Source organism: Balaenoptera physalus (assembly GCF_965194825.1).
Source record: "Balaenoptera physalus genome assembly, chromosome: 2".
In the NCBI taxonomy this organism is placed as follows: Eukaryota; Metazoa; Chordata; class Mammalia; order Artiodactyla; family Balaenopteridae; genus Balaenoptera; species Balaenoptera physalus.
The window spans coordinates 149731782-149746557 of NC_138883.1; the positions used below are offsets into that span (position 1 = coordinate 149731782).

Here is a 14776-nt window from a genome sequence, read left to right on the forward strand (position 1 = left end):
AGCAACAGGTCCCTTGGATGGGTATTAGGGCAATCCGTCTCCAACACAGGGCTCGGGTAATGTATTATTCACAGGATAGAATCACCCAAGGACCAATACACTCTGGCTGTAACTCAGATCAACCCAAGATGCAGCTCCAGGTTGCTTATTGGGTGTACACGGCAGTAATTCAGTATTTTGTAATCCTTTGGAGTCAGAGATCTTGCTACAGCAAATCTGGCTTCAGATCCAGGGGACTCTGTTACCCCCACAAACCAGCAGACATCAAGTCTGTGCACCACAGACCCATGGCACCAGCTGGCTCAAGAACTTGGAACGTTCTTTGACTGCTACTTAGACATTTGTCTGAGTTAAGGAAAAACCAATTATGTGTTTATTCTGCAGAAGCTTAAGGGCTCATAAAACTGGGGAAAAACAGACTTCTGGTTTAAGAAGGTGGATTTTTCACATGGATTTTTCTTTTTCCTTCCAAATCCCAATGAAAAGGTACAAAATGAAAAAATATCCCCAAACAGGAAGGGGGTTGGAGAAAGGGTTATAGGCAAATAAGACATTAAAATGGATGTAGGGAGATAGAGAGCAGAAGGCACAGGTAACAGATGGGAAAAAGCCAAGGATGGGTGTGCAGTGCAGAGAACATGGCAGTGGGGCTCACAGCAGTGGCCAGTCCTCCCAACAGAACACAAGAGAGACTGGAAAGTGAAGGAGGGCATCACACAGAATGTTTAAACGTTTGTCAACAGTTGTGTCAATCAGTCCCTTCTCTAAATCCCCGCTCACTTCACAGGGAGAGACCAACATTAGATATTTATTCCTAAGCAAACTAAAAAACCAGAAGGCTCTTCCTAAAGTCATTTGACCAAGGAGATCCAAGGTTCCTAGTGTCAGTATTGGTGACTTCCCATTCTAATATCAAAGAATGGTCCCAAGAGCACCAGCATCCTACTTGTGAACCCTAAAGCAAAGTCTGCTGGTGCACAAGGCCAACCCCACATGTGATACTCCCGTCCAGGCCTTTTATTAGCTCAAGGGTGTGGCTTGTTGACAAGACACAACATGCCAGCTACTGTAAATATGGTCCTTCAACCTCAAATATGAACAGAGGACTAAACATAGCCAGACACATGGGGAAAGCTGGCCATCTGGAAAAAAAAAAGACCAAGAATATTGAACAGAATAGCTGACTGCATAAGATTAAAAACACAACCCAGGGAAGAGAGAGAACCTGACAAATCTAGTTAGTATCCTCAGAGAAATCTGGGGGAGATTTTGCATCCACAAAATCAGAAGTGGATGCTATGAAAAGAGAATGAGAAGGAGCGGTTTTTGTTTGTTTGTTGTTTGACTTCTGGCTTAAAACAACAGAAATTCTTTCCCTCACAGTTCTAGAGGTTAGTAGTTTGAAATCAGGTGTTGGCAGGTCTGTGCTCCCTCTGAAGGCTCTAGGGAAGAATCAAGAAGGCATTTTTCGAAGCTAAACATTCAGAGGAAGAGCTGAGAGATAAAGTTGAAACCTTTTGGATGTGAAACACAAGAACAAAGATATAACATATATGAGAGAAAACTTAAGGGACCTAAAGCATTACTCCAAGAGGGCAGCACCCAACTACTATCCATTTTCAGACAGAAAATGGAGAGAAGAATATTAGCAAAGAAAAATAGAGATTTTTTTTGTTCTTTCTTTTTAAAAAAATTTTTATTGAAATATAGTTGATTTACAGTGTTGTTTCAGGTGTACAATAAAGTAATTCAGATATATATATTTCTTACATTCTCTTCCATTATAGGTTATTACAAGATACTGAGTATAGTTCCCTGTGCTGTATAGTCTGTCCTTTTTGGTTATCTATTTTATATATAGTAGTGTGTATATTTTAATCCCAAACTCCTAATTTATCCTTCCCCCCCACTTTGGTAACCGTAAGTTTGTTTCCTATTTCCGTGAGTCTATTTCTGTTTTGTAAATAAGATCATTTGTATCCTTTTTTTTAGATTCCACATACAAGTGATATCATACGGTATTTATCTTTCTCTGTCAGACTTACTTCACTTACTATGATAATCTCTAGGTCCACCCATGTTGTTGCAAATGGTATTATTTCATTCTTTTTTATGGCTGAGTAATGTTCCATTGTATATATGTACCACATCTTTATCCATTCATCTGTCGATGGACATTTAGGTTGTTTCCATGTCTTGGCTATTGTAAATAGTGCTGCAGTGAACATTGGGGTGCATGTATCTTTTGGAATTATGGTTTTCTCTGGATATATGCCAAGCAGTGGGATTGCAGGATCATATGGTAGCTCTATTTTTAGTTTTTTAAGGAACCTCCATACTGTTCTCCATAATGGCTGCACCAGTTTACATTACCACCAACAGTACAGGAAGATTCTCTTTTCTCCACACCTTCTCCAGCATTTATTTTTTATAGACTTTTTGATGATGTCCATTCTGACTAGTGTGAGATGATACCTCATTATAGTTTTGACTTCCATTTCTTTAATACTTAGCGAAGTTGAGCATCTTTTCATGTGTCTATTGGCCACCTGTATGTCTTCTTTGGAGAAATGTCTTTTTAGATCCTCTGCCCATTTATTTACTGGGTTGTTTGTTTTTTTGATATTGAGCTGTATGAGCTGTATGTATATTTTGGAGATTAATCCCTTGTCAGTTGCATCGTTTCCAAATATTTTCACCCATTCTGTAGGTTGTCTTTTTGTTTTGTTTATGGTTTCCTTTGCTGTGCAAAAGCTTTTAAGTTTAATTAGGTCCCATTTGTTTACTCTTGTTTTTATTTCAGTTACTCTAGAAGATGTAATCCAAAAAGATATTGCTTTATGTCAAAGACTGTTCTGCCTGTGTTTTCCTCTAGGAGTTTTATAGTATCTGGTCTTGCATTTAGGTCTTTAATCCATTTTGAGTTTATTTTTGTGTATGGTGTTAGAGAATCTTCTAATTTCATTCTTTTACATGTAGCTGTCCAGTTTTCCCGGCACCACTTATTGAAGAGACTGTCTTTCTCCATTGTATATTCTTGCCTCCTTTTCATAGATTAATTGACCATAAGTGCATGGGTTTATTTCTGGGCTTTCTATCCTGTTCCATGGTCTATATTTTTGTTTTTGTGCCAGTACCATACTGTTTTGGTTACTGTAGCTTTGTAGTATAGCCTGAAGTCAGGGAGCCTGATTCCTCCAACTTTTGTTTTTCTTTCTCAAGATTGCTTTGGCTATTTGGGGTCTTTTGTGTTTTCATACAAATTTGAAATTTTTTCGTTCTAGTTCTAAGAAAAATGCAGTTTGTAATTTGATAGGAATTGCATTGAATCTGTAGATTGCCTTGGTAGTATAGTCATTTGGACAATATTGATTCTTCCAATCCAAGAAAATGGTATATCTTTCCATTTGTTTGTGTCATTTTTGATATCTTTCATCAGGGTCTTATAGTTTTCAGAGTACAGGGCTTTTGCTTCCTTAGGTAGGTTTATTCCTAGGTATTTTATTCATTTTGATGCAGTCATAAATGGGATTGTTTCCTTAATTTCTCTTTCTGATATTTCATTGTTAGCGTATAGAAATGCAACAGATTTCTGTTTATTAATTTTGTATACTGCAACTTTACCAAATTCACTGATGAGCTCTAGTAGTTTTCTGGTAGTGTCTTTAGGATTTTCTATGTATAGTATCGTGCCATCTGCAAACACTGACAGTTTTACTTCTTTTCCAATTTGGATTCCTTTTTCTTCTCTGATTGCTGTGGCTAGCACTTCCAAAAGTATGTTGAACAAAAGTGGCAAAATGGGACATCCTTGTTGTGTTCCTGATCTTAGAGGAAATACTTTCAGCTTTTCACCATTGAGTATGATGTTAGCTGAGGTTTTGTCATATATGACCTGTATTATGTTGAAGTCAGTTCCCTCTATGCCCACTTTCATGATAGTTTTTATCATAAATGGATGTTCAATTTTATCAAAAGCTTTTATGCATCTATTGAGATGATCATATGGTTTTTATTCTTCAATTTGTTAATGTGGTTTATCACACTGATTGATTTGCAGATATTGAAAAATCCTTGCATCCCTGGGATAAATCACACTTGATCATGGTGTATGATCCTTTTCATGTATTGTTGGATTCAGTTTGCTAGTATTCTGTTGAGGATTTTTGCATCTATGTTCGTCAGCAAAATTGGCCTGTAGTTCTCTTTTTTTGTGTGTGTGGTATCTTTGTCTGGTTTTGGTATCAGGGTGATGCTGTCCTCATAGAATGAGTTTGGAAGAGTTCCTTCCTCTGGAATAGTTTCAGAAGTTTAGGTGTTAATTCTTCTGTAAATGTTTGCTAGAATTTGCCTGTGAAGCCATCGGGTCATGGACTTTTGTTTGTTGGAAGCTTTTAAATCACAGATTCAATCTCAGTACTTGGAATTGGTCTGTTCATATTTTCTATTTCTTCCTGGTTCAGTCTTGGGAGATTGTACCTTTCTGAGATTTTGTCCATTTCTTCTAGGTTGTCCATTTTATTAACATATAGTTGCTTCTAGTAGTCTTTTATGGTCCTTTGTATTTCTATGGTGTCAGTTGTAACTTCTCCTTTTTCATTTCTAATTTTATGGATTTGAACCCTCTCCCTTTTTTTCTTCATCAGTCTGGCTAAAGGTTTATCAATTTTGTTTATCTTTTCAAGGAACCAGCTTTTAGTTTCCTTGATCTCTTTATTGTTTTTTAGTCTCTGTTTCATTTATTTCTTCGCTGATCTTTGTGATTTCTTTCTTTCTGCTAACTTTGGTTTTTGTTTGTTCTTCTTTCTCTTGTTGCTTTAGGTGTAAGGTTAAGTTGTTTATTTGAGATTTTTTCTTGTTTCCTGAGGTGAGCTCGTATTGCTATAAACTTCCCTCGTAGAACTGCCTTTGCTGCATCCCATAGGATTTGTATTATGGGTTTTGGGTTGTCGTGTTTTTGTTTTCCTTTGTCTCTAGGTATTTTTTGACATCTTCTTTGTCTTCTTCAGTGATCCATTGGTTGTTAAGTAGCATATTGTTTGGCTTCACGTTTTTGTGTTTTTGTTTTTTTGCAGTATTTTTTTTCTCATACTTGATTTCTAATCTTATAGCATTGTGGTTGGAAAAGTTTCTTGATACAATTTCAATTTTCTTAAATTTACTGAGGCTCACTTTACGGCCCAGCATGTGATCTGTCCTGAAGAATGTTCCATGTGCACTTGAAAAGAATGTTTATTCTGCTGCTTTCAGATGGAATGGTCTGTAAGTATCAACTAAGTCCATCTGGTCTAATGAGTCATTTAAGGCCTGTATTTCCTTATTGATTTTCTGTCTGGATGATCTATCCATCAATGAAAGTGAGGTGTTAAAGCCCCCCACTATTATTATGTTACTGTCAATTTCTACTTTTATGTCTGTTAACATTTGTCTTACATATTGATATGCTGTTCTGTTGGGTGTATATATATTTACAATTGTTATATCTTCTTTGTGGATTAACTCGTTTATCATTATGTAGTGTCTTTCTTTGTCTCTTGTAACAGCTTTCATTTTAAAGTCTATTGAAAGTCTATGCTGCCTTGGAAATTCCCTGGTGGTGCAGTGGTAGAGAATCTACCTTCCAATGCACCGGACAAGGGTTCAATCCCTGGTCAGGGAACTAAGATCCCACATGCTGCGGGGCAACTAGTCCCGTGCAGTGCAACTACTGGGCCTCCGTGTCCTCAACTAGAGAGCCCACATGCTCTGGAGCACATGCGCCACATTACAGAACCCATGCGCTCTGGAGCCTGCACGCCACAACTAGAGAGAGAAAACCTGCACGCCACTACTAGAGAGAAGCCCGTGCGCCACAACAGAAGATCCCGTGTGCCACAACTAAGACCTGACAGCCAAAAATAAAAATAAATAAATAAATACTAAAAAAACAGTAAAGTCTATGCTGTGTTGTAGACAGCATATATATGGGTCTTGCTTTTGTAACCATTCAGCCAGTCTATGTCTTTTGGTTGGAGCATTTTATCTGTTTATATTTAAGGTAATTATCGGTATGTATGTTCTTATTTCCATTTTGTTAATAGTTTTGGATTTTTTTTGTAGGTCTTTTTTCTTCCTTTCCTCTTTTGTTCTCTTGTGTTTTGATAACTATTTTTAGTTTAGATTCCTTTTTTCTTTTTGAGTGTGTGTATCTATTACAGATTTTTGGTTTGCGGTTACCATGAGGTTTTGCTATAGCAGTCTATATAAATACATGATTGTTTTAAGTTGCTGATCTCTTAATTTCAAATGCATTTCAGATATCCTAGATTTGTACTTTCCTCCTCTTATGATTAGTGGTTTTGATACCCTATTTGTGTGTATCCAACCTTTCCTACCTTTACTGTATGTTTGCCTTTACCAGTGAGCTTTCCCATTTTGTACTTTCCTTGTTTCTCATTGTGGCCTTTTCTTTTCTGCCTGGAGAAGTTCCTTTAGCATTTGTTGTAAAGCTGGTTTGGTGGTGCTGAACTCTTTTAGCTTTTGCTTTTCTGTAAAGCTTTTGATTTCTCTGTCAAATCTGAACGAGAGCCTTGCTGGGTAGAGTACATTTGGTTGTAGGTTTTTCCCTTTCACCACTTTTTAAAAAAAATTTATTTCTTTTACTTATTTGTCTTTGGCTGCATTGGGTCTTCATTGCTGCGTGTGGGCTTTCTCTAGTTGTGGCGAGTGGGTCTACTCTGCGTTGCAGTGCATGGGCTTCTCATTGCGGTGGCTTCTCTTGTTGCAGAGCACGGGCTCTAGGTGTGCGGGCTTCAGTAGTTGTGGCACACGGGCTCAGTAGTTGAGGCTCATGGGCTCAGTAGTTGTGGCTTGTGGGCTCTAGAGCACAGGCTCAGTAGTTGTGGTGCACAGGCTTAGTTGCTCTGCGGCATGTGGGATCTTCCCGGATCAGGTCTTGAACCCATGTCCCCTGCATTGGCAGGCAGATTCTTAACCACTGTGCCACCAAGGAAGCCCCCCTTTCATCACTTTAAATACATCATTCCACTCCCTTTTGGTCTGCAGAGTTTCTGCTGAAAAATCAGCTGATAAACTTATGGGGATTTCCTTTTATGTCATTTGTTGCTTTTCCCTTGCTGCTTTTAATATTTTCTATTTATCCTTAATTTTTGTCAGTTTGATTACTATGTGTCTCAGCGTGGTCCTCCTTGGGTTAATCCTGTATAGGACTCTCTGCACTTCCTGGATTGGGTGACTGCTTCCTTTCCCATGTTAGGGAAGTTTTCAGCTATTATCTCTTCAGATATCTTCTCAGGCCTCTTCTCTCTCTCTTTTCCTTCTGGGACCCCTGTAATGCAAGCGTTGGTGCATTTGACATTGTCCCAGAGGTCTCTTAAACTGTCGTCATTTTTCATTTTTTCTTTATTCTGTTCCAAGGCAGTGATTTCCACCACTCTGTATTCCTGGTCACTTATCCATTTTTCTGTTTCATTTATTCTGCTATTGATTCCTTCTAGTGTATTTTTCACTTTAGTTATTTTATTCTTCAACTCTGTTTGGTTGTTCATTATTTTTTCTAATTCTTTGTCAAAAACTTTTTGTGGGGCTTCCCTGGTGGTGCAGTGGTTAAGAATCTGCCTGCCAATGCAGGGGACATAGGTTTGAGCCCTGGTCCGGGAAGATCCCACATGCTGCGGAGCAACTAAGCCCATGAGCCACAACTACTGAGCCTGTGCTCTAGAGCCCACGAGCCACAACTACTGAGCCCGCGTGCCACAACTACTGAAGCCTGCACACCTAGAGCCCGTGCTCTGCAACAGGAGAAGCCACCACAATGAGAAGCCTGTGCACTGCAATGAAGAGTAGCCCCTGCTCACCACAACTAGAGAAAGCCCACGCGCAGCAATAAAGACCCAACACAACCAAAAATAAATAAAATAAAAAGTAAATAAATTTTTTTAAAAAAGCTTTAAAAAATAACTTTTTGTAACTTCTTACTCTGTGCGTCCATTGTTTTTCCAAATTCTTGGATCATCTTTACTATCATTACTCAGAACTCTTTTTAAGGTAGATTGCCTGTCTCCACTTAACTTAGTTGTTCTTCTGGGGCTTTACCTTGCTCTTTTGTCTGGAACATATTCCTTTGCTGTCTCATTTTGTTTAAACTTATATTTGTATTTTTATGGATGTAGTAGCTTAGTTATGTTTCTTGACCTTGGAGAAGTGGCCTTCTGTAGGAGAAGTCCTATGTGTACCAGCAGTATACTCTCCTCTTATCACCCAAGGGCCAGGGACCAGCTGGTCTCAGGGTAGGTTCTGACCTGTGTTTACAGACTCAGTTCTGCAGGTTAAGGAACATAGTTTCCTTCCTTCTGGTGTCTGCTCCCTGGTGGGTGAGGCTGGACTAAAGGCTTGTGTAGGCTTCCTGGTGGGAGGGACTGTTGCCTGCCCACTGGTGGATGGAATTGGGTCTTGGCTCTCTGGTGGGCAGGACCGTGTCACGGGGCATGTCTAGAGGTGGCTGTGGGCTCAGATGTCTTTAGGCAGCCTGTCTGTTGATGGGTAGGACTGTGTTCCCACCCTGTTGGCTGTTTGGCCTGAGGAGTCCCAGCACTGGAGCCTACAGGCTGTTGGGTGGGGCCAGGTCTTGGTGCTAATGTTCCAAGCAAGATGTCAGCCCTCAGATGAGTACTCTGTATATGTTCGCCACCAGCTTTTATGTCCCGAGAGAGCCACAGCTGCCCCTTGCCTCCCCAGGAGACCCTCCAAGACCAGCAGGTAGGTCTGACCCAGGCTCCTTTGAAGTCACTGCTTTTGCCCTGGGTCCCAGTGTGCATGAGACGTTGTGTGTGCCCTCCAAGAGTGGAGTTTCTGTTTCCCTCAGTCCTATAGATTTCCTGTGATCAAGACCCGCTGGCCTTCAAAGCCAAATGCTCTGGGGCTCCTTCTCCTAATGCCAAACGTGGGGCTCAGAACTCTTCCATGGAAGAACTTCTGTGATATAATTATTCTCCAGTTTGTGGGTCGCCTACCCAGGGTGGTATGGGATTTTTTTGTATCATGAATGTGCCCCTCCTACCATTTCATTGTGATTTTTTCTTTGTTTTTGGATGTATAGTATCTTTTTTGGTAGGTTCCAGTCTTTTTTATTGATGGTTGTTCAGCAGTTGTGATTTTGGTGTTCTCATAGGAGGAGGTGAGCTCAAGGTCATCTACTCTGCCATCTTGTCTTCAATCTCAAGAGTATATTATTCTTATTCGGGATACCCATGTCCCTCTGCCTCACAGTGATGCTGTTGCCTTGGTTAAAATCCATGCTGCGAATGGGCAGTCCCTCACGGAAAAACAGAGACTCTCAGATTGGCTTAAAATTCTGCCATATCCTGCTTATAAGGTACATGCCTTTGCTCTCAGTGCTGGGCAGTCTGAAAGCGCCACGTAACAGAGCAGCCTGACAGAAGTGTCAACAGGATGACCAGGTCCAGAGAAGGTAGGGAAACCAGTGGGGCAGTCAATCATCAGGGAGGCCCGAGCCCCAGTGTACAGCTGCTCATGGTGCAACCTTGGCTGCGCTCCAAATAGAGATATTTTAGAAATAGATCTATCTTCTGGTTTAACATGGCAGAGAAAACACCTGAATTTATGGTTGCTTTCTCACAAAGGAAGCAATTTCAATAAAATGAAAATGGGGGGCTAGATCTGTAAAGGCAAAGAGAATGGGAGGAGAGACTGAAGCAATCCGTTTGGAAGCTGGGAGGTAGATGGCTGAGGAATAACTGTTAATGGACCCATGAAAGCTGAAGCCTACACTAGGGGAAAATCTAGAAACTGAAGAATTACCAAAAGACTCTGGAGTTGAAAGCATCAGTTAACTCTGAATGAAGGAATTAGGTGAGGCTCAAATGAGGAAGAATGTTTGAAAATCTTTACATGAAGTAGGTAGACCTCCTGGGATTCCCTCCCTCATCCTGTGCATCCTGATGAGCATCACCCTCTTGTGATAAGCAAAAGAACGCTTAAAAAATCATAATTGAAATCTTAGAAACAAATCTATCCATTAAACAGGATTATTGGACTTCTATTTTACCTGGTGATAAATGTAACAGGAATCAGATTTATCCTCTCTTCTAAAACAAGTAAAAATCTGGAAAAATAAATGAAACTGAACTGTAGGGCGACTTGAAATGGCCTATTATATGTAATTGGAACTCTAGAAGGAGAAGATAGTGGGGTGAGGTTGGGGTAGGAGGCAGAAAAAACATTTGAAGAAATAATGGCTGTAATTTCCCCAATTTTGATGAAAATTATAAATCCACAGGTCTAAGGAATTCAGTAAACCCCAAGCACAAGAAATGTAAAGAAAACTACACAAAGACACATCATAATCAAATTGCTTAAAACCAGAGGTAAAGAGAAAATCTTAAGAGCAGCCAGAAAAAAATATACACTGCTATTAGATAAAAGTGATAGCAACTTCTTGTTGGAAACAAAGCAAGCCAGAAGACAGTGGAGCAACATATTAATGTACTGAAAGGAAAAAAACATTGTCAGACTAGAATTTTATACATGGAGAAATTGGGAAACACTAAAGCAGAAAAAAGTTACCACTTGCAGAAACAAACTAGAAGAAGTTTTAAAAGAAGTCATGGAGACAGAAGGAAAATGATCCTAGAAGAAAAACTGGATCTGCACAAAGGAATGATAAGCACCAGAAATGATGTGTATGTGAATATAAGATTTCTTTTTTTGTTTTTAAAAAAGTCTTAATTTTAAATATAAAAATAGTAACCATAGAGGGTTAAGTTTATAACATGTAAAATCTAGACAAAATATAGCACAAAATTCAGGGGAGGAAGAATGGAAATATACTGTTGTAAAATTCTTATACTACATACAAAATGGTATAATATTACTTTAAGTGAGACTGTAATAAGTTAAAGATGTATACCATAAACCCTAAAGTAACCAGTAAAATAAGAAAGTAAAGGCTTACAGCTAGTAAGCCAAAAGAGGAGATAAAATTAAATTATAAAAATACTCAATCCAAAAGAAGCCAGCACAGAAGGAAAACAGAAACAAATAAAAGATGAGACAAATAGGAAACAAATATCAAAATGATGTATTTAAACCCAAACACATTAATAATCACACTTAATGTAAATGGTATAAACATCCCCAATCAAAAGGCAGAGATAGTCAGAATGAATAAAAAAAGCAAGATAACTATTTGCTTTCTAAAAGAAACCCATTAAAATATAAAGACACAAACAGGTTAAAAGTAAAAGTTGAAAGAAGGCATACAAGGTGAAAAATAGATTTAAAAAATTTAGATCCAGTAGTCTAAAACCAATTTAAAGAAAGAAGGAGTGGCTATCAGAGAAATTAAATTTCAGAGCAAAGAATATTATTAGGGATAAAGACGATAATTTGATAATGATAAAAGAAGCAAGTTACCAAGAGTGTACAAAACAAATGTAAGCATTAATGCACATCATAACAGAACTTCAAAATACTTGAAGCGAGAGTGAATAGAATTGTAAGGAGAAATGGACAAATCCAAATTATAGTTAGAGATTTCAACATTCTACTCTCAATAATTTGAATAAAAAGTAGATAGAAAATCAGTAAAGATATAGAAGCCTTGAACAATACTTTAAACCAACATGTTCTAATTGATATTTATACAACTTTACACTTAACAACAGAAGAATACACATTCTTTTGCAGTACATATGGAACGCCCACTAAAATAGTATATTCTTGGGCAATAAAAAATTCAATAACTGTATAAGAATTTAAATCAAACAGTCTGTTCTCTGATCACAATGGAATTAAAAGTTAATAATGTAAGGATTGCTGAATATCTTGAAATATTTGGAAATTAAACAACACATTTTAAAATAACCCAAAGGTCAAGGAAGAAATCAAAAGGGAACTGAATCAAAATGAAAATGCAACCTATCAAAGTTTGTGGGATGCACTATGCTTTAGTTAGGGGAAAATTTATAGTACCAAATGCATATACAGTAAGTCTCCTACATATGAATGAGTTCCATTCCAAGAGTGCGTTCGTAAGTCCAATTTGTTCCTAAGTCCAACAGAGTTAGCCTAGGTACCCAACTTTTACAGATAACGCCAGACATGTGAACTAACTTACATGATTGGACATGCAAACGCATGTTTGCGTCTTTGAAAGTTCACAACTGGAAGGTTTGTATGTAGGGGACTTACTGTATTAGAAAAAAGAAAAGTCTCAAATAAATTACTTCAGCTTATACTATAAGAAATAAGAGAAAGAAGAAAAATTAAACTCAAAACAGAAGAAAAGAAACAATAAAGAGTATAAATAAATAAAATAGAGAATAGAAAACAAAAGAAAAAAATCAGTGAAACCAAAAGTTTGTTCTTTGATAAAATCAATAAAACTCATAAGCTTCTTGCCAGAAGTACCAGAAAAAAAGATCAAAGATACAAATTACCAATATCAGGAATGAGAGAGGGGACATCACTACAGACTTTATATACATTAAAAGGAAAATTATAAAGTATTATAAATAACTTCATATGAGTCAATTTAATAATTGAGATGAAAGAGACTTCCCTTGAAAGATATAAACTTTCAAAGCTCACTCAAAAAGAAACAGCCATAATAAAAAACAACATTCTGATACTTGCTACAACATGGATGAACCTTGAAAACATTAAGCTGAGTGAGTAAGCCAGACACAAAAAGACACATGTTGTATGATTCCACTTACATGAAAAATCTATAATAGGCAAATTTCATAGAGAGGAATAGAGGTTACTGGACTGAGAGGAGGGGGGAAAAGCGGTTAACTGTTTAATGGGTACAGAGTTTCTGTTTGGAATGATGAGAGCGTTCTGGAAATAGTGGTGATGGTTATGGGACATTGTTTATGTGCTTAGTGCCCTTGAATTGTATATTTAAAATATTTGAAATGGTAAATTGTATGTTATGAATATTTTATCACACAAAAAATAAAAAGAATCTGAATTTGAAATAGATAATCTGAATCAAAAATGTATAATCTGAATATGAATAAATCTATTAAAGAAGTTTAATTTGTAAGTAAAAATCTTTCCAAAAAGATGACTCCAGGCACAGATGGCTTCGCTGGTGTATTCTGCCATACATTTAAGGAAGAAATAACATCAGTTCTATACAAACTCTTCCAGAAAATTGAAAAGGAGGAAATACTTTGCAACTCATTCTTTGAGGCCAGCATTTCTCTGATACCAAAACCAGACAAAGACATTATAAGAATACAATACTACAGACAAATTCCCTTCATGAATTTAGATGCAAAAATTTTTAACAAAGTTAAGCAGAGTGAATCTAACAGTAAATAAAAATTACAGTGCATATTGCCGGGTGGGATTTTTCCCAGGAATGCAATGTTAAACATTGAAAAATCAAGTAACTCATCATATTAGCAACTAAAAAAGAAGAATCACGTAACCATCTCAGTATATGCAGACAAAGCATTTAACAAAATCTAACATCCATTCCTGGTCACAACGCTCAGCAAACTACAATTAGAAGAGAACTTCCTTGACCTGATAAAAGGTGTCTATGAAAAACCTATAGCTAACATCAAACTTAATGGTGAAAAACTGAATGCTTAAAGCAACAATAAGATACTGCCACACACCTGTTAGAATCTAAATCCAAAACACTGACAACATCAAATGTTGGTGAGGATACGGAACAACAGGAATTCTCATTCATTGCTGCTGGAATGCAAAACACTAAATCCACTTTGGAAGACAGTGGTAGTTTCTTACAAAACTAACCATATTCTTACCATACAATCCAGCAATTGCACTACTTGGTATTTATCCAGATGAGGTGAAAAATTACGTCCACACCCAAAAAACTGCACACAGATGTTTATAGCAGCTTTATTCATAATTGCCAAAATTTGGAAGCAACCAAGATTTCGTTCAGTAGAAGAATGGATAAACTGTGGTACATCCATACAATGGAATATTATTCAGCACTAAAAAGTAATGAGCTATCAAGCCATGAAAAGACATGGAGGAAACATAAATGCATATTGTTAAGTAAAAGAAGCCAATCTGAAAAGGCTACATACTGTATGATTCCAACTATATGACATTTTGGAAAAGGTAAAACCATGGAGACAGTGAAAAGACAGTAACAAATGTCCCAGTCTGGGGCAGGATGTTAATAGTGGATGAGGCTGTCCATGTGTGGGGGCCGGGGTGTATATGGGAATTCTCTGTACTTTCTGCTCAATTTTGCTGTGAGCCTAAAACTGCCCTGAAAAATAAAGTCTATTTAAAAAAAGAAAAGGAAAAGCACCCACAATATTATGTTTCACTATGTTGTGCTTTGTTAGAAAAATTCACCTTTCTCTCACAAGATTTCTTTTATGATTATTACATTGTACCTCTAAGAAAGTGATCTTTTAAGTTAAAAAAAAAAACTGAATGTTTTCCGTCTAAGACAAGAAACAAAGCTAGGATGTCTGCTTTCAGTATTTCTATTCAACCTTGTCCTGGAAATTCTAGCCCATTCAATAAGGCAAGAAAAAAACATAAGCCATCCATATGGGAAAAAAGAAGAAAAACTGTCCTCCTTTATAGACATGATCATTCTTGTAGGACGTCCTTACAAAATCTACAAAGAGCTACTAGAGCTAAGAAGTAGTTACAGCAAGATTATAGGATATTTGATCCATGTACAAAAAAAGTTAATGTGTTTCTATATACTAGCAACGAATAATTAGAAATTAAAGTTTCAAAAACAGTA

General features: G+C 37.4%; 2 protein-coding genes across 8 annotated transcripts in view; one reads left to right on the forward strand and one right to left on the reverse strand.

Annotated features, from left to right (window-relative positions):
• The window catches only part of TM2D3 (TM2 domain containing 3), a 187458-nt gene that overhangs the window by 112831 nt on the left and 59851 nt on the right, over positions 1 to 14776 (forward strand). For 4 of the 7 annotated variants that reach the window (XR_014260303.1, XR_014260306.1, XR_014260307.1 and 1 more), the window contains one exon: positions 1993 to 9799. The exons of 1 other annotated variant lie outside the window; for it this stretch is intronic. The gene's annotated coding sequence lies outside the window, so the exon portion shown is untranslated. Of the gene's footprint in view, positions 1 to 1992; positions 9800 to 14776 lie in introns of those variants that run through there. 2 more of the 7 variants (XR_014260304.1, XR_014260305.1) reach the window with 2 other exon arrangements.
• LOC309654727 (uncharacterized protein) overlaps positions 4405 to 14776 on the reverse strand; it is a gene marked incomplete at its 5' end in the record, with an annotated part of 31885 nt that continues 21513 nt past the window's right edge. The window contains one exon of the mRNA XM_082449140.1: positions 4405 to 10506. Within this exon, the coding sequence (XP_082305266.1) occupies positions 10374 to 10506 (133 nt within the window). The 3' untranslated portion in view covers positions 4405 to 10373. The remainder of the gene's footprint in view (positions 10507 to 14776) is intronic.